At 42.0% G+C, this 20,364-nt stretch overlaps 1 protein-coding gene across 3 annotated transcripts in view; it reads right to left on the bottom strand.

The window, feature by feature from the left end:
- Window positions 1–13,460: 13,460 nt before the first annotated feature.
- macrod2 (mono-ADP ribosylhydrolase 2) overlaps window positions 13,461–20,364 on the bottom strand; it is a 946,626-nt gene continuing 939,722 nt past the window's right edge. For all 3 annotated transcript variants that reach the window (XM_043696641.2, XM_043696642.2, XM_043696644.2), the window contains exons 16-17: window positions 18,572–18,625; window positions 13,461–18,020 (exon numbers count right to left, since the gene is read on the bottom strand). In XM_043696641.2, coding sequence (XP_043552576.1) covers window positions 18,007–18,020; window positions 18,572–18,625 — 68 coding nt within the window. In that variant the 3' untranslated portion in view covers window positions 13,461–18,006. The remainder of the gene's footprint in view (window positions 18,021–18,571; window positions 18,626–20,364) is intronic.

Genomic DNA, 20,364 nt, shown 5'->3' with positions numbered 1-20,364 from the left:
TTTGTCGTATGGATTGTAACTCTGTCGAGTGTGTGAGCGTAAATACCCCTTCTATAGTTTAGAATGCAAAAATAAAACAGTATTAACTAAATAGTTTGTTGTAGTAAAATTTAGCCATTATCCAGAATTTTTCGTTTCTTCATTTTAGTGGATTCTGTTGTTCTTTAGTTTGAATATTATGGTTTGGGATTTGAACTACAGTGATTTGAAAAATCCTAAAATTTTTGTTCTTATTCATCTCTATTGGAAATACTGTTAAGATCCACTCACACATTTTCCAAATCAAGCCATTTCAGTCTTATTTTGATCTCTGCAGCTTATCTCTGCCACCATACTGCCCATTGGTACAATATTGCTGTCCTATCCCAAACAGCAGAAGTCCAGGTTCTCAATAGCTATTTTTTTCAAAACGTTCTTGTGGGTTTGCCTTGTAAATGGCCTAATCCCTACAGCTGAAGACTGGAAGCCCCTTGTTCTGGCTCTCCCTGATCAGATGATTTGGGTTGACCCTTTCAATCATTGGCAACAATGGACTTTAAGATGTGGGGCTGCACTACCACAATGCAAGCTTTCCTTTTGTGTCAAATTGGCTAAGACCAACCTGACAACCTTGGCTGAGTAAATGGGCAACTGGAAAGGTCACTGCAAAGAAGGAATTTCTTTGCCAAGCCCAATGAAAGACAAATCTTCCATCAGACCCTACACTCCATTGACAGGCAAACACTAATGAAAATCAGGATGCTATAACCAAACGACAATAAAGTGCATTTCGAGATGCAGTGCACGCAGTTTCATGTGAAAGAAAGGAACTGCTACCATTAGACTATAGGTTGGTAGTCAATTTACCATCATGGGATATAACTGATCACTTTCCATGTTACAGTTTTCAATCAATACTGGGTTTCGGTGTGAGTGATGGTGAAGTTCAGTGAGGACTGGTTATTAATACCAGGGCTCTTCAGAATGTCACGGAGGTGCATCACTTTACCTGAACACTTTTAATATGAGTTGTTCATGGCTGTCTTTGCTGGCTGATTGATCTTTTCAAAAAATTTCACAGAAGCTGGAAGACAAATTCTCAGTCAAGTGCAGTGTGAGGATGGAGTAATTTAACAGCGAGGTGTGAGTAAAGACTTAAGTCTTTAGATTAACTACATGACAACCGCAAAGTAGCGATGTAACTGTATTTTCCTCAGGCAAGCTCAGCAAAGAAGGGCAGCTTTCATGTAGTGACACCAGAATGCAAGTCTGAGAATGTAGCTATAGAAATGTAGTTCATTAGCAGTTTGCATGAGGTTAATAATAGATTACTGCCATGTTAATATTTGTTAACATTGATAAACTTGCATCATTGTACCAAGGCACTCCACAGGACAGTATTTCTTTACTCTTTTGTGAGCTGTGGTGTGGCTGCCAAGACCAGCAATTGTGACCCATCCTTAATTGCCCTCAAACGAAGTGACTTGCTCAAACTTTTCAGAGAGTGTAGTCCTCCATCCATCTACATTGCTGTGGGTCTGGAGTCACAGGTAGTTCAGATGAGGATGGAGCAGCAGATGGTACTGGAGCATTACTCTGTCCCCTTGAAGTCTGAGTCCAGTAACATGTCCACTCTGCTGAAGAAACACAGGGATCCATGAGAATAACCAGCTGTTGTTTTCAAAGGGGCTGAATGGCCTGTTTTTGTGTTGTGATTTCAAAGTGATGGGATACAATGGTAACATTTTGCAATATGCTTACTCTTCCATTTCTTCAAAGAGTTGCAGTTCATTGTTAAATATATTGGAAAAAACGAGAGGGCTGTTTCTGTGGAAGCTACATCAAGACACAAGGAACAGATCGAGATAGTGGGGAGGCCGATGGCAGGGCGATTGTGTGCAGCTTAATAACCAGCATGGATCAGTCAGGCTAAACGACCTGTTTCTTTGCTATGAATTTATTTGGCAGGTTACTTCAGCGTGACAGGAAGATGAAAGGCAGAATATTTCAAGACCAGTAACTGCAGAGCTGCGTTTCTGAACATTATACAGTCACAGAGTCATACAGCATGGAAACAGACCCTGCAGTCCAACTGGTCCATGCCGATCATGTGTTCAAACTAGTTCCATACCCTCCAGACCATTCCTTCTTGTGTACTTATCCAAATCCCTTTTAAGTGTTGTAATGTCCGCTATTTTCTCTGGAAGTTCATTCCACACATGAACCACTGTCTGTGTAAAAATGTTGCCCCTCATACCCTTTTTAAATCTTTTTCCTCTCATTCTAAAAACTATGCCCCCTGGTTTTGAACTCCCCCACCCTAGGAAAAGGACTCTTGTCAACCACCTTACTTATATCCCTGATTTTATAAACCTCTATAAGGTTACCCCTCAACCTCCTACACTCCAGTGAAAAAGTCACAACGCTTCCAGACTACTTTTTATATCATACGCCGTCCAGTCCCAGCAACACCCTGCAAAATCTTTTCTGAACCCTCTCTGGTTTAATAATAATCATCTTCGATGTGAACTGTACCCCTTGCCATGTAACTAACAGCGTTGGGTGTGATCTTTCACTGGGAGAGCTTTCCTCTGTGTACTTGGTGTCAGCAAGTCTCCATTTACACACTCACAACCTATTTCCTTATTTTCTGTTGTTCAAATCACATCTTCCAGTTTATCAGGAGGCTTAGCTTCATGTTTTGTTCATTAGTACTGAAGAGGCTATCTATCCGCAATTTCTTTACTGAGACACTTATTCTCTGGCAATTGTTCCTTTTCAGTTAGCCAAAGGTTTGCCAGGATTCATTGCAAGTTCCTAACTGGACCATAAAGACAAAGAAGGAGAGCACTCAGCCCCTCCTTCCACAGCCTGTTCCTCTATAGGTTGGTCACTTGTGTGCTACCTACAAAAACACCAGGATATCAGTGCTGCTTCTTATAGTGAAGATTTCGCTGCCAACTGAGGAGCCAGGTATAGAGATCACACCCAGCTAGAGCTGTGATGTGGAGGAGCCGGTGTTGGACTGGGGTGGACAAAGTTAAAAATCACACAATGCCAGGTTATAGTCCAACAGGTTGATTTGGAAGCATCAGCTTTCAGAGCACTGCTCCTTCATCAGGTGGTTGTGGAGCAGAATCATAGGATACAGAATTTATAGCAAAAGATCAAAATGTCATCCAATTGATGCGATGTATTGAACAAACCCTCCCATCCTGGCACTTTCCCCTGCCACCGCAGGAACTGTAAAACCTGCGCCCACACCTCCTCCCTCACCTCTATCCAAGGCCCCAAAGGAGCTTTCCACATCCATCAAAGTTTTACCTGCACATCCACTAATATCATCTATTGTATCCGTTGCTCCCGATGCGGTCTCCTCTACATTGGGGAGACTGGGCGCCTCCTAGCAGAGCGTTTTAGGGAACATCTCCGAGACACCCGCACCAATCAACCAAATCGCCCAGTGGCTCAACATTTCAACTCCCCCTCCCACTCTGCCGAGGATATGGAGGTGCTGAGCCTCCTCCACCGCCGCTCCCTCACCACCAGACGCCTGGAGGAAGAACGCCTCATCTTCCGTCTCGGAACACTTCAACCCCAGGGCATCAATGTGGATTTCAACAGTTTCCTCATTTCCCCTTCCCCCACCTCATCCTAGCTTCTAACCTCCAGCAACTCGATCCCCTGACCTGTCCGGACTTGTCCGACCTGCCCAGCTCCTTTTCCACCTATCCACTCCACCCTCTCCTCCCTGACTTATCACCTTCATCTCCTTCCCCACTGACCTATTGTACTCTATGCCACTCTCTCCCCACCCCCACCCTCCTCTAGCTTATCTCTCCACGCTTCAGGCTCTCTGCCTTTATTCCTGATGAAGGGCTTTTGCCCGAAACGTCGATTTTGCCTGTCCTCGGATGCTGCCTGAATTGCTGTGCTCTTCCAGCACCACTGATCCAGAATCTGGTTTCCAGCATCCGCAGTCATTGTTTAAACCTAGATTGCTGTTAAGTCTTTAATCATTTAGACTGGGGATGCAGGTTTAACTTTTTTCACATCAGATTCCCAAGATAACTTAAGGTTTTATTAAAAGGAAAGGTGCCCATACAATGCATTGAAGTTGTGAGGTTAGAGTCTGTCTGTATTTCAACCTTGAGTCAGACTGGTTCTATTTCAAAAGTGGGAATTTATAAAATGTCACATGGACTGACTGCCTATAGATTGTGTACCTTTTGAACAAGATAGACCTATCCTGGCTCCCAGAGGTCACTCAGCAGATACCATGGTGGTGGTCATGGCTATAGCAGAGGCTGAGGGTCCAGTACCAACCCAAGGACAGAGGTAAGTGAAAACAGCAAATGCTGGAGATCACAGCGGGTCAGGCAGCATCCATGGAGAGAGAGCAAGCTAATGTTTCCAGTCTAGATGACTCTTCATCAGAGCTGATGTGACATCATCTAGAAACGTTAGCTTGCTCTCACTGCCTCCATGGATGCTGCCTGACCCGCTGTGACCTCCAGCATTTATTGTTTTCAGTACAGATTCCAGTGTCTGCAGTAATTTGCTCCCACAAAGGTAAGTGACATTTTTTACCCAAGGGAAGGCTGGTTACACTCGCTATTGGTTTTAAGCTTTTACTTCACTTCTGTTTTCAACCTCCTCTCAATGTTGAGGTGCTGAATTTTTAAAGCATTGAGAGCCATTTTGAGGGAATGACTGGAAGGAAATCAAAATCTAACACTGAAAGAAAATATTTTAGCAATTAACTATTTATTTACCTTGAGAATTCGCAGAAGAAATACACTAATAATTGAGTTTTGAAATGTTAGTGATGTGTTCTGAAGAAGGGTCACTGGATTTGAAACATTAACTCTGATTTCTCTCCACAGGTGCTGCCAGACCTGCTGAGTTTCTCCAGCACTTGGTGTTTGTGTGTTAGTGATGGTTTTGATTAAGATCAAATCAATTTATTTCAAGGAAACAGATTGAAATTGTGAATTATGATGGATTTACTTACTTTAATTCAGTTTTATTCAGAAAAAAAGAGCTATAAAATTATATCACACATTAAATCTAACGTAATATTGGTGAAATAGGTTTTCACACATCGTCATTATTACCACAGCTGTGTCCAAGATGTCAACCATTTTAGTGGAGATTTTAGGTTGTGTGAAATCAACTATGCAACTTTGATGAGCTGTGAAAGATCGGGAATGAGTTTCCATCAATTCCTCTACGTGGCATCTTTTATCAAAAGTGACCTGATTTTTCAGAATATTCTAATATTTCAGACTCGGACCTGATTCAGATTCAGTCCACCTTACTGGGCTGGCTGCCTCAGGCTCTGCAAAATTGATATTCAGAAACAATTTGAATGAAAAAAACAAAATGAGACTTTTGTTCACTCAGACATTAAAGCCTCAGTGGGAAACTACTGAAAGAATCAAAACTGGATTTTGATTTGAGTGAGATTAATTTGGAATGTCACAGAGTCAGCATTTATTATGCTCGGTAATTATCGGAAAACTCACCATTGAAGGAACTTTGAATAAAGAAACTCAGATGGAGGAGGACAGTACATTTCAAAAATGGCATTTAATTTGAATCAAGGCTGGAAGGAAGTATGACACAGGGCAGACTGAATGTTCAAGCCATGCAACATGTTCCTGTGCACCACAGTCCCAGATTCACTTATTCATGGTAATACGCAATTGCAGCCATATCACCTCCGGGACCTCTTGCAGACTCCTGAATCAATACAGCAAAGTTTTTACAGAACAGCAACTGGTTAGACATCTCACCAGGTTTCTGCCAATGTTTATTCTCCAGGCGAGCTACCTCCCACCCACCCAACTGAATCCCATTGACACATCCATCTATTCCTTTCTCCCTCATGTGTTTACCATCTAGAAGGACAAGTGCAGCAGATATATGGGAATGCCACCACCCTTCAACTTTCCCTCCAAGCCACTCACCATCCTGACTTGGAAATATATCGCCATTCCTTCACTGCTGCTGGGTCAGAATCCTGGAATTCCCTCCCTAACAGCACTGTGGGTCAACCCACAGCAGGAGGTCTCCAGTGGTTCAAGAAGGCAGCTCAACCTCACCTTCTCAAGGGGCAACTAATGACGGACAATAAATGCTGGGCCCAACCAACGACGCCCACCTCCCACAAATGACTAAATTAAAAAAAACTCGACTTGTTCTAATTTGGCAATGAAATGAAAAGAAGGGAAGACAGCAGCACCTCAGCCAGCAGTGAACTCCAATGTAGTAGGTGGAATGTCAGAACAGGAGGAGGCCATTCAGCCTCCAACTACCTTCAACAACAAAGGGCTCCATCTGCAGGCAGGCACTGATCACATAGTAACAAGGGAGAAACTGTCTTGTACTCACAAGAGAGTCAGTAACCAGAGGATGCAGTTACCCAAGGGTGGGGTCCAACATTGGGTCCCTGGCATTGTGAGGTAGGAGTGCTCACCACTCTGGCTGAACCCCTTTGTTGCTGAAGGCAGCATGTGAATAGCAACAACTCATTGATAAATAATGCCCTCAATACAGGAAAAACATCCTGAAATCTGTGGTCGCTGTATCCTGCTGCATAACAACATAAGAACTAGGAGCAGGAGTAGGCCATCTGACCCTTCGAGCCTGGTCCACCATGGCTGATCTTTTCATGGACTCAGCTCCACTTACCTGCCCACTCAACATAACCTTACTTCCTTTACTGTTCAAAAAATTGTCTACTTTAGCTTTAAAAACATTCAACGAGGAAGCCTCAACCGCTTCACCAGGCAGGGAATTCCATAGAGTCACAACCCTCTGGGTGAAGAAGTTCCCTCTTAATTCAGTCCTGAATCTGGTCACGCTAACTTTGAGGCTATGCCCTCTTTACTTAGTTTTACCTGCCAGTGGAAACATCCTCTCTACTCCTATCTTATCGATTCCCTTCATAGTGTTTCTATAAAGATCCCCCCTCATTTCTGCTAAATTGCAGTTTGTAACTGCCCATGGGCGGTCAGGTGTCCTTGCTCCACTGGCCAATATTTATCTCAGTCAATTTCTTCAAAATTGATTTTTTTTTCATTTTGTATTGCGGTTTATAGGAGCTTGCAGTGTAAAAAAGCCTACAATATTTTGTACGTAACAACAATAACTTATTGGCCAATTTTTGGTCATTTTTGTTGTCTTGAGTTTGAAGGATTTTGGAGATAGCTTCATTTTTTTTAAAGATTATATTGAAAAGACACTTTGAAATTTTTTTGAAACCATGAGGTAACGGCTGGTCTTGGTCACTTGGACTCATTGCAGGGAAAACACCTGACTCTCTTACCACAGGGTATTGACAGCTGTTCTGTTTGGAACAGTGTATCCCAGCTTCCATTTTGTGTTTGGATGTTTCACTTGAGGAAACCCAGAATGAAACAAGCTTGTATTTAAATGAAGAAAAAAGATTGTTCTTCTGGGGAAGCAACAGAAAGAATTTATCAACGTTGCGTTCCTGAGCAAGATGTGCCTGTCAATATCCCAGAGAAAACCATGTCTGATTAGTGACTTGACCACACGTGCAAGACACTTTGGAATTGATGTTTGAATTTCCTGTTCTTATCAAGATTAGTCACCATTTGACAAAAAGTGTTTTTCTTTTTGAAGTACACAGCCAGATATCTATTTTTTCTCTTTAGCTAAAATGCTAAAATGTGTGTGCCTGTTTAGAGGGCTAAACTATTATATTTTCATATTACAGACTGCGCGTGCTCACCAATTCTGCATCTTCATTGAACAGTGGTGAAAACAGGGTGTATTTGTGGTGTGGTGAAGGGCACTTGTGTCTAATCGCCATGCTCACAACACAGCACTTAAAAAGGATTATAAAGTTGAACACTTTTTCATTATTTCTTTATTTTTCTGCCTTTATGATCTATGTTTTGGTTTACTTTTCCGTGTTTTAAACTGGCGCTGGAGACTGGCGACACTATACACCATTTTTCATTTTATTTTGTAAAAATAAATACGTGATAATAAATAAATCAAAGTACAACACAGACAAATGGATGTATTTAAGGATAAGCTAGATAAACACACAAAGGAAAGAGACAAGATATGTCAAGGATTGAGATGAAGAGGGGATGGAAGGAGGCTTGTGCAGAGAATGAACACCAGCATGGACCAAATGGGCTGATTGGCCACTTTCTGTACCGGAAATAGTTTGTATTGTACAGAAAGTGGCTTTTGTATTTGTCTAACAAGCTGAAATGTCACCTGAACAATCATGTGGCAGACAGGATTCCTTGACTGGAAACAAATACATTTTTGGCTAGTTTATATTTTAAATAAAACAAAAATTCAAGGTGACATTTTGTATACTCTAACCTCTGCTATATGTTTTTGTGAGCCATGTGTCAATGCTCTCTGGTAAAGAAATGGGATCCAATCGACCGAAAATCACATTAACAGTGAATTCCAATGATCAATAATGTGATTAATGAGCGCCACTGCTCCAATAGAATAGTTTCCTGTATCATCCATATATTACATTCTAAGTGGCAGATTTATTTGCATAGAGGGAGTTAGTGCTCCCAATGCTAGGGTGTGCTCTGTCCTCCAAATAGTTCACAACTGGGGAGAAAGTGGATTAATCTCCAGCCATTATAAATGGGCTGACGACAGGATTGATGGTGCCAGCTAGTGTTGTGATAGAAAAGCTCGCTGCACCCTACTGAGCACGTGCAGTTTGTAACATGAAAATATAAATGTTTAGCCCTCTAAGTAACCCAAAACACACACATACAGACGTTTAATAAACACAGAAATGTTAGTGCCCAGCAGGTCAGCTCCATTAATCTCCTGACTTTCTTTTTGACAAGGTATTAACATGAAGTCTGCCCAGGTCCTGGCTTGGGGTAACAAGTCATGGTTGAAGCAAGATAATGTGCGCATACCCGGCCTATTCTAAATTGGTAGACACATGCTTAGTGCCCTGGCCTGTGCTTTGGCAAGTGGTAGACTCTCATTTCTTGCTTAAGCCTTTAAAACAAGGACAAACAATTCAAACATCACAACCTACAATTAAGCAGTTATTTAAAATAAGCAGCTTTCAAAGAATGTATACAATTTTGCAAATGAAATTCAATATGGTTGACGACAGACTCACCAAAAGTACTTTGAAATTTGAACTTCGTGTGGTGTTAGATGGCCAGTACATTCACACCAGCACCATAAGATGTACAATGGTCAGGAGGGTACCATTGGCTTAGCCAGATTGTACAACAATATTCGCCAGGTTTAACAAAAACAAATGAGAGATTGTATGATGCCTGAGTAGGATTAGGCCATTCAGCCCATCCAGTCTGCTCCGCCATTCAATAAGACTATGGTTGATCTGATAATCCTCAACTTCACTGTCCTGCCTTGACCCTGTAACCCTTGATTCCCAAAAACAAAAGAGAGGACTGTGGATGCTGGAAATCTGAAACAAAAAAAGTGCTGGAGGAAACAGCTGGCAGCATCTGTGGAGAGGGAAACAGTCAATCTTTCGAGTCCAATCACCCTTCTTCAGAACTGAGGGTAGCTATCTTTTCCCAGCTCCAATTTCACAAAAGTATTATAAAACACTAAGCTACGGAAGGAAATTGTAAGTTAGGTGATTGAGGATGTGGTGAAAGAGGTGGATTTTACACATGCTTTAAAGGAGAAAAGAGAGATAAAGAGAGAGATGTAATTTAGGGAGTAAACTTTAATGTAGAGTAGAGAGGAAGGCTTGTGTAACCTATTGAGTTACATTAATTTTGCCAATCTGCATTCTCTCTCTGGGGCAGAGAGAGAGATAGAGAGAGAGAGAGAGAGGGAAAATGGGACAATTTTCTCTTTGTACTCTGTAACTAATTCACAAATGCTGTCTCTGAGGTGAGAGTGAATGCCTTTAACATCAAAGCAACACTTGACTAAGTGTGGCATCAACGAGGCCCTAGTAAATTGGAGTCAATGGGAGTTAGGGAGAAAGACTGAATGACCTGCAGTCATTCTTACCATAAGTTCCACTTCTCTGCTACAGATATTCCTCAGGCTGGTATCCTAGTTAACCACCTACAGGTTACTTCAGTATTTTCCACTTGCCTGGGTGACTGTACCTCCAAAAATATTGGAAACAATTCAGGACAAAGTATCCTGGTGGATTGGTATCCCAAGCAGCATTTTAAGCATTCCCCCTCTCCATTAATAACACACAGTGGCAGCAATGTGTACCATTTACAAGATGCACTGCAAAAGCTCATCAAGGCTCCTTCAACAGCTTCTCCCCCAAGTTTGCGACCTCTACCATCTAGAAGGACAAGGGCAGCAGATACATGGAAACACCACCCCCTGCAAGTTCCCCTTCAAGCCACTCACCATCCTGACTTGGAAATATATCACTGTTTCTTCAGTGTTACTGGGTCAAAATCCTTAAAGACCTATGGATATACTCACATCCCAAACACTGCAGCAGTTCAAGAAGGCAGCTCACCCACCACCTTCTCTTGGACAATTAGGATGGGCAACAAATTGTGACCTCGCCAGTGACGCCCTGATCCCATGAATGAATATCGTTTCTGAAATCCATTTACAATTGCATATTGTGCTCTATATATGTACCCTGCACAGCTCGAAACAAATAAACTGCCCAAGCTTTATTTACAATTCAGTGTGGGGTACATGTGAAAAAATTAAATGAGTGTTGTAATAAAACCTATCAGTGATTCACATTAAATAATTACACCAAGCTCCAAATGGAAAGAATGTGCGTTTCCTAAAAGACTTACTTTTGTGTCGTTCCCAAGTGAATACTGTTACACACATAAAAGCAACATTTGCGAGATTATTAATGCTCACCACTGGTCAGTTGAATCACTATAGGAATAATAGCAGCTGTCATCAGAACTGCGAACAAATCTAAGCGACTTTTCTTTAGCCTGCACCGGAACCCAATTATGTTAAGAAGCTTAGAGTTCATTTGAAATCCCTGCTCTGCACAAAGCAGTGAATCAGGAGATGCTGTGTTTTATTGATGAAGGGCTGAAATGAAAGAGAACATATTTCCACAATTTACAAACCGGATCAGACCAAACATGAATCATGTCCCATCCGTCTGAATAGCTCTTTCAGGCGCCCTTCGTTTAGACTAACAAATTAATTGGAAAGGCTAAAGCTTACATCCATTGACAATTTAAAAAAAGCATAACTGCTGGTTAAAAAAAGTCTTGTCAGTAGTTTAAATGTGTGTGTGTGTGTACATGCACAGTTGTGTTAAAACCCTTCAGAAGGTCAGTTTCCACAGGAATGATCTTTCTTGTCAATGAGTTTCAGTTTGACGCACCATGAATATCGAAAGCAAACCTACCTTTTATTTCTTTTTCTGGAGTATTGTTATATCCACTTTTCTTTTATAAAAATGCGATTTCATGTGTATGTTTCTGTCTTCTTTCTCTCTTTCTTTAAATCTCTTTCATCTTCCCCTTTGCGTTGCCCTTCATGTTGACCCATTCCCCCATCTCCCACCCTGCCTTCTCTCTCAGTTGCTCGTGGGGATGATGGACACAGGGCATGGAAATGGGAGAAGACGGAACTGGGAGAGGTCGCTGGCGGAGGATGGAGTATTCACACTTGGAGCACGCTTGTGGATTGATGGGGCAGGGACTGAAGGAAGGAAGGGAAAGATTTGAATTTTTATGGAGCCTTTCACAATGACTGGCTGTCTCAAAGTGTGAAACGCATCAATGGAAACAAACATTGAGAGTGAGTTATGTATCTTACTTAGAACTTTACAATGAAGAATCATGCCATTTTGCCAAACACATTTAAGGGGAGCCAATGACCCAGTGGTATTATTGCTGGACTATTAACCAAGAAACCCAGGGAATGTTCCGGAGACCCAGATTCAAATCCCGCCACAGCAGATGGTGGAATGTGAATTTAATGAAAAGGAATCTGGAATTAAGAGTTGCCAATTGTTGGGTGAAAATCCAACTGCATCCCTAATGCCCTTTTGGGAAGGAAACCTGCCATCCTTACCTGGCCTGGCCTACATGTGGTTAACTGCCTTGTGAGTAATTAGGGATGGGCAACAAATACTGGCCTAGCCAGTAAATGAAGAAAAAACACTGGTGTTTAAATGATAAACAGTTCTGGTTCTAATTTAATGGTGAGAATGTGTGGCAGATTGAACAGTTTAGGGGTTTATCCTTACAGTTTTGAAGAATGAGAGGTTCTTGAAACAGATAATATCCTGAGGGGACTTGATGTGGTAGAGACCAGAGTGATGCTTCCTCTTGTGAGAAAGACTATAACTGGGGGGGTTACAGTTCAAGAAATCTCTCTCTTAAGGTGAGGATGAGGATTTTACTTTTCCTCTTCGGGGGGCGGGGGTGGGGGGTGATGGTAAGTCTGCGTAATTCCCTTCCTCATAAAATAGTAGAGGGAGGCTCACTGGATTTATTCAAGGCTGTGTTAGGTGTACTTTTGATAGTCTAGAGAGTTGAGGGTCATGGGAAACACACAGGAAAGTGGAGTTGTGACCATAACTAGGTCAGCCATGATCCCCCTTCCTGAATGGGGAAGCAGGCCTGAAGGGCTGAATGGCCAATTCCTATTCCTAGCTCCTATATTAAATGCTGCAATAGCACTCGATATTATTTGATTTTGTTATATGTCATTGTTTTCAAACATCATGAGACTTTCTCAGGATTGGAGGAAATAAGATGCAGGAATGTTAGAAGCATGATTCTTTGAGTTCCAAACATCGCCTTTGGCTTATGACAAGATTCTGTCAGCCAAAACTTTCAAGCTGCAAAATTAAGTAGCAAAAGGTCCAGAACTGACAGGTTGGACCGAAGGGTCTGTTTCCATGCTGTACATCTCTATGACTCTATAACTCAAATATAGAGAACGCGGTCGATGTACAAAGAACAGAGGGACACGTAAACCTTTTTGGATGTAATCATTTGCCTGAACATGCATCATTTCCCTACTGAAGAACTCTGAGCAGGTTCAAGGGAAAGGCCACCGCTAAATCATGAGCTTCTTTTTCTCTTTCACTGCCTGATCAGTGAAATATAACATTCCAACTTTGTCCAGCTCAGAGTGCAGAAGAACAGTCAACCTCAAATCATTCAGCAGTCACTTAGCTCAGCTGGTGGACAAATAGCAAGTCATTGCCAACATTGTAGGCCCAATTCCTGGACCAACTGAGGACTCTCCACCCCAACCTCCCCCCCCTGCCTAAGGCACGGTGACCCTCAGGTTAAACCACTACCATTGTCTCTCTAATAAGAAAGCAGCACTACCCAAACCTCGACTGGTTCATCAGAACCAAAAACAAAATAGAAGTAATGTCCTTTACATCAGACAGTGGGAGCTGACAAAGGAATCAAAATGCAACTTTCAAACACCAGCAGTCTCATAAAAAATGACTTTTTCAAATAATTGAAGAGGCATGTTTTTCGAAATGCTATTATCGTTCATTTTATTAAACAGACCAAGTGTGACGGTATCATTTTGTATTGGCAACATTCCAAATTCATGGCACAGAGAGAGATGACGAGGAAAAAGCCTTTTTGTTTCGATTATGTAATGCTGGCTACTTAACATGTTGACAACAAGGCATTAGATCTGGAGGATCATTTCCAGTTTGATCCACTTGCCTCAGGTTTACAAGAAACAACTGCCAGTCACTATTACATACCATGAGGTAAGGCAAATCTTAAAGCATCAAAGGAAATAAAATAAAACTGTATTCCTGAAAAGTCTATGGAAAGTAAGACATCTATCTAAACATAGTCTAAAGCAAAGCAAGCATACACTGCAAGAGGCAGTTTCACAGAATCCATAAAACTGGTAGAGAGTGTGTTTAGAACATTTTTATTGTAAACTGGACAAATCTGGAGGTTTGAGCAGTAGATTTGGATCAGGGCTTCATATCAGACCACATTGTATTTCAATGGGATAGACTTTGAGTGATGATACAGCACATCTGATAGCCCTCCTTGTATTATTTTATTTTATATTTGTCAGGAGGGATGTCAAGTGGGCTGCTCAGCTATTAACATCCTTTTTACATTGGCATCATGAAGTCAAGATCTACCTCAAACTCCCCTCCCTGTGATTTCTACCATCCCTCTCACCCTAGTGTTCATTGCCATGAGATGCCAGTCTCAGGAACAACGGGATTGAGTTCTATCAGATGTTACTCTGTCGGCCTGAGCCGAGAGTTACAGCTTTAGAGAGAGTTAGCTTTAACAAAGGGCTGGCATAGGACACAAGGGGCTGAGTGGCCTCCCTGCGTGCTCCATCATTCTGCGAGTCGATAAACCTACTCTTCTCCCTGATAGCATATCCTTGAGCAAAACAGTTAAATGCAAGAGGACTACCCTTTCCAAAGTGCCCAGCATTAGCTGCTAAGATTAGCCAATACTATAACAACTGAGGTACCAATTAAGACAGAGGAACTGGTCATTATAGGAACGAGCTGTACCAAATCTCCTCAGTGATCGCCTTGTCAACCTTCTCCTGTTTCTAAAAGAAATGCCTAAGTCAATTTGAGAAAAAAATTAAGCAAACTGTCAACAAAGTTATTATATTTTTAAAAGTAAGTCAAAATGCATTTTTAAATATGAGTGTTTCTGACACGACCACTTGGAATACCAGGGATAGTGCAGAATGGGGGACATGATCAGTGGCTTATTCTAAATTGTGCATGTTGTTGGTGAACAGGTGAACAATTAAGAAATAATATAGAAGCAAACGTCATGGAAAGAGGCCATTCTGCCCATAATACTTTGGTGATATGACGGCTGAGTTTAGAGACCATAGATCCAGTTGTACTTTGTTTGGAAGAAGAGAAGCTGAGGATACAGGCTGAGAGATGGGGATCTACATTAGATGATACATTCTCATGTTCAAGTAAAAAGCAATATCTCAGTAGGTCAGTGACCAATATATAGAACATCCTGTGAGAGACACTGGAAACTGTGAGTATTGAGCTACTTGGATGCAAATGTGACAGACTTCTTTAGAAAGTAACATGCTGGGATCTAAAACATTTAAAACATGATGTGTGGTAAGTGGAGCAAGATTGGGAGGAATGTATGACTTGAGGTCTATGAGTCCCAGGGCTGTCCAACACCTGGTCGGAATGGAGAGAGTGCCTTGCCTCATGCCTGAGTTGATGTAGACTCATTGACAGAGACAGGTCACTGTCAACAACTCAACCATTTTGTATCGTATGATCCCCAGGATAGTACGTGTTGGATTACTGATGGACCATAGTCATTCCTTATTCAGAAATGACTGTGTCCTTCCTGTTTCAGTAAAGGATATTGTTACATATCAAGTCCACCTTGGGTGAGGCTTCCCACCTCATCCCTTATAACAAATGACTCCTGGTAGGTCCAGATCAGTGTGTGTCTGCTGCAGTCTGGGGGCCAGGCACACCATCACGGAGCAGGGAGTTAAGTGCTCCAACTCCCAGCGGAATTCTACACACTGTGCCCTGGAGTGGGGGGCGGGTGCTTTCAGAAGGGTGCTAGGTGTCTGCTGGGAGTTGGAGGGTTTACCGAGTTCCAGGGAAGGGGTGGAAGAGTGGGATGAGTCAAGTTGTTCTCTCAGAGACTTGATGGGCTGGATGGCCTCCACCTCTACAGCAAGCATTCCATGATTTCCGATTTAATGACAGTCTTTTGATGTTGAACCTTGCTGCCTTGGCTCTCCATATTGAGAATGATCAGTGTTACACTTTAACTGTGTTGAGTTTCATTCATTCCGATAGGCCCAATTATATCAGCTGTAATTTACTGGGGAGGTAAGATAACAATGTACTATACATCGCAAAACTTTATTATCCATCTACTCCAGTTGGAAACAAGTTGGTTCTAGTCATCACCAGCTTCGCAACTAACTTGCTGCCATAATTTAACAAAAATCTCTTGCATGGTGGTGGTGTGTTTTTAGATAAACAAACATGGGCCAAGGGCAATAAAATTCATGTCTTTCAAATGCGAAATCCCAGGGCTTTTTTTTGAAGTGTGGTTCTGGGGTTAGGGCAGCAGATGTTTTTTGTGTAATGTTGCAGACCTCTGTAATGTGAGAGATGACGGAATAAGTTAAAGTGACAGGAACAGCAGAAGATTAAAATATCTCTCCTTGGAGACCAAAATGATAGGGACAAGAGCATTCACGGATCTATCTTTCACCTCTCCAGGCTGAATGAGCAGCTCTGTACTGACACTGAGTGAGAGAAAGCTGAGACGAACATTAACTAACACTCATCCTGTCAAATGAACTTTGATATATGGTGGTGAGCTTCCTTGCTAAAGGAAATCTGACTCTCTAGAGCAACTGGTGAATATTTAAGTAAATTAAGCTTGAGTTCCCAGTTGATCACACTGCAATAATACTGAATTATTTCTAGCTTATCAGAAACATTATCCTCTAGCTTTGGAGTTTTCAGATATGCATTAAGGATTTGCAAACAATTTCTCAATGGCAAGCTAATCGCTGTTTGCAAACAGTGAGACATGGTCTGAGTTGCACAGGGATTTCTCAAGTCAACCAAACATTTATCACCAATTAGTCAGAGTGAGGAGTAGCCATGACCTGGATTTCAGATTTTCTTTTATCAAATGGAGTTAGTCCCCCTCACAGTCATCACCACTTTTGACTTTGTTATTCAAACTCCCTGAGCTTCTGAGAAATCAAAAGCTACTCAGGGGAAAAGAAAATCTTGGAAATAATTTGGGAGATGGTTTACTTTCTCAGTGCAATGCATCCAAAGCAGAGCTGTTGGTGCTAATGTGGGAACGGCACTGCCCTATTCCCAGTGGAGTTATCAGGACAGGACCCTGAGCTGGGAGAACAGCCTGATTGGTCCTCTGGGACAATGATGACTTTAACCTTACAATGCAGTAAAACATCCCAAGATGTTTCACAGGAAGAGCAACCAGTCAATTTTTGAAACCTGCCGAGGTATGACCAAACCTTGATCAAAGCAGCAGGTTATAAAAAGCATCTCAAAGGAGAAGAGATGGGGCTGAGAGGTTTAGGAAGGGAATTCCATTGCAAGCTGGCCATGACAGTGATGCCCACGTATTGTAAATGAATTAAAAGAAGGAAAAAGAATAAAAAGAGAGAGAGAGAGAGAGATTGGCACCAATAAGTGAGGAACTGCCACAACCAATAAAATTTGTTAATCTGTGTGCCAGGAGGGAGTTAACATGGTGCAAAAAGCTAAAGGATTGCTAAAGGAGACGTAAAACATAAAGAGATAAGATCCAATTTAACAACCACCCCATCAACTGGTTTGGCCTGTATTTGCCAATGCTGTCTCCCTCTCAGATTAGAAAAGCCACCGTCAACTTCTCTGGCAAATCTCACAACTCAATTTTCATTCTTCCTTAGTCTCTACACTGGGAACCAACCTTACTGTGGTATCAAGGGATTGCCAAAGGAGGAAATATTAACAAAGTGAATCCATTTTTTAATTCATCCACCATCTCTAAAAAGAGAAGAGATCCCAAACAATTGGCTATTGAGTTTGTGTACACATCTGAACAGCAATGGGACAGGTATGGCTGACTGATTGGGGCCTAGATCTGTCACTGTTGGATTCTATGGCAACTTCAGGGTCAAGCTTTAGGTAAACACTGACTCAAGGAGCAGAGGTGTGATATACCCTGGCGTAACAGGGATAAATACAGTTAGGTCATCCTTCGGTTGAGAAGCTGATATGATATTGGATCCAATTTCTCTTGTTCAATGGAACACCAGTTGTAGGCAGTAAAAGTATCATTTCAAAGCACAATATTAGGCCAAAATATTTCCCTCAATAATTACAATTACGAAACATAATACATCCCAGAATTTGGATACACAAAACTGAACAAGATGGCGATCTAAACGCAAGCACAAAATTGTACCATCCACCTTCTGGAAGTCTAAAAGAGGGACAGTCTGCCTTCACGGACATCGACCTGTCTTGTTATCCTTCGAGTCATGTCCTCATTGTCCACTTTCTGTGGAAACAGAAAAATGAATCTAAGCAAAAGGTCGCTGCCGGGAGAACATAGGAAATGTCCCACGTAAAATGGCATTTTCATCACCATCGTTTAAAGGAACAATCGACCCCTAGCTCCTGCTTATATAATAATCCATTAATATCTAGTGAATGTCATATAGTGGGTCGGGCAGAAATGTGAGAGACCTCATGGTTGATATTGAAGGTCCAGGGTCACACATGAAGAGTGGCCTTTAAGGAAACCATCTTGGTCCGAATACTGACTTAAGACATCACTGAATAAATCTCGGAACCAAAGAGGAGGAATATTCTTTCTCAGCTGATCGACAGAAATGTCTACTTTCCAGAGAAACTGGAGAAATGAACTGTTAAGAACTTCGGCTTCAAATTCATTTCAATTTTTTTTTAAATTGCTTGTTAAAATGAATAAAAACTGGCAAATTGGAACAGTGACCAATCCACAATTTTTCAGTTTATTTAACTGCATTTCTGATGTTTCTGTTTTATTATGTCTGCTCTCTGTTATTGTAAAACAAAATTTAGTCCTACCGTCTTCACAGTCATCAATATAAGGTATGTGTTCATTATTCTCCTTATCTTCTCCTGCAAAACATTGTACAACAATGTGTTACTTCAGGCTTATTAAGGATTGTCATCAAGAGTGGGAACTTGTGTCCTGTACAACAAAAAAGCAAAATACAGCTAGGCCATCCCCTTCCAGCGTTCCAGAGGGATTTCTCCCCATGGCACAGTGGCCCATCCTTGCATCACCCCGAATGTCCCCAACCTTTCCTCACCATCTTCTCATGTAAGCCCTGGAAATGCAAGATCAGCTCTTTCCCTTCCTTCTTTCCCAAGCACTCCTCCCACGTGAGTCAGTGAGTTCCTTGTATTTGGTGATGCAGCCTCCTTGCCTTTGGGAAAGTCAAATGCAGCTTCAGTGATCACTCTGCAGAATGCTTCTGCTCAGCTCATGTGGCCCTCAGCTTCCAGAAACTTTCCACTTCCATTGTCGGCCTGATCTCTCTGTCCTTGGCCTCCTACACTGTTTCAATGATGGTCTGTGCAATTTCAAGGTACAGTACCTGTTTGTTGTACAAGGCATTTTACAGCTCTCCAGTCTAAACATCACAATCACTGAAGTGTAATGTCGCAGAAGCAGGCCTTCAGCCCATCATGTCTGCACTGGCTCTCTGAATGACTTATTGCCATTTTCCTGTCTTTTCTCTGTAATATTATTCCTATTAAAATAATCATCTCATGCTCTCATCACTGGACTGAGGCAGTGTAGTCCAGACCCTAATTACTCACAGGGGCTGATGGTGTTACTATCATTATTTTATCATCCCTGAAGCTAAGGCTAATTCTCCCAGGACACGGGTTGAAAAACCATCTGGGAGATTTAAATTCAATTCATTAAAAACAAAAGCTCGAATTTAAAACCAGTCCCAGAAATTTACTTCTAAACAGCGCTCCCACCTCCCCAACAACAGTTCGAGATCAGATATTTCTCTTGGGAATTAGTGGTGGTGATCTTTTTATCTTTATGACTTCTAGGTTTTGTGTTGGATTAAAAATGGAGGTGGTGCCATTGCGGTGCTGTTCTTGAGAAGGCTGAGCTAGCTTCCACTCAAACTGTTAGTGTGTGTGTGTTCCACCTTGGAGTTTCGGTTTTCAGGGAAAAAGATTGTGCACAGCACAGCTGGAGCATATGACAAAGATTATAGAATCCCTACAGTGTGGAAGCAGGCCATTCAGCCCATACTGATCCTCCAACGAGCACCTCACCCAGACCCACCCCACTACCCTATCCCTGTAACCCTGCATTTCCCATGGCCAATCCATCTAGCCTGCATATCCCTGGACACTATGGAGCAATTTCCCATGGCCAATCTACTTAACCTGCGCATCGCTGGACATTATGGATAATTTCCCATGGCCAATCCACCCAACCTGCACATTTTTGGATTGTGGGAGGAAACCGGAGCACCCAGAGGAACAGGGAAATGAGCAAGCTCCACATAGACTGTCACCCGAAGTTGGAATCAAACCCGGGTCCCTGGCACTGTGAAGCAACAGTGCAAACCACTGAGTCATGGTGAGAGAAAATGAAAGATGAGACAGTGAATAATATCATTCATCACTGTGATAGTATCTGAAGCAAACAAAGTAAATTCTGGAGAAACTCAGCAGGTCTGGCAGCATCTGTAAAGAGAGACAGAGCTAACGTTTCGAGCCTGGTGCGAGACTTCTTCAGAAATACTTTCCGAACGTCAAGAGGAATAAATCAAGGCCTACCAAATTTCAAACTGATTGCTCTGAAGTAAACAGATGTTTTCTCT

The sequence above is a fragment of the Chiloscyllium plagiosum genome, unplaced genomic scaffold (genome assembly GCF_037043375.1).
Source record: "Chiloscyllium plagiosum isolate Xiang-an unplaced genomic scaffold, Cpla_swu_hap1 HiC_scaffold_10, whole genome shotgun sequence".
In the NCBI taxonomy this organism is placed as follows: Eukaryota; Metazoa; Chordata; class Chondrichthyes; order Orectolobiformes; family Hemiscylliidae; genus Chiloscyllium; species Chiloscyllium plagiosum.
This window is presented reverse-complemented; position numbering and strand designations above follow the sequence as displayed.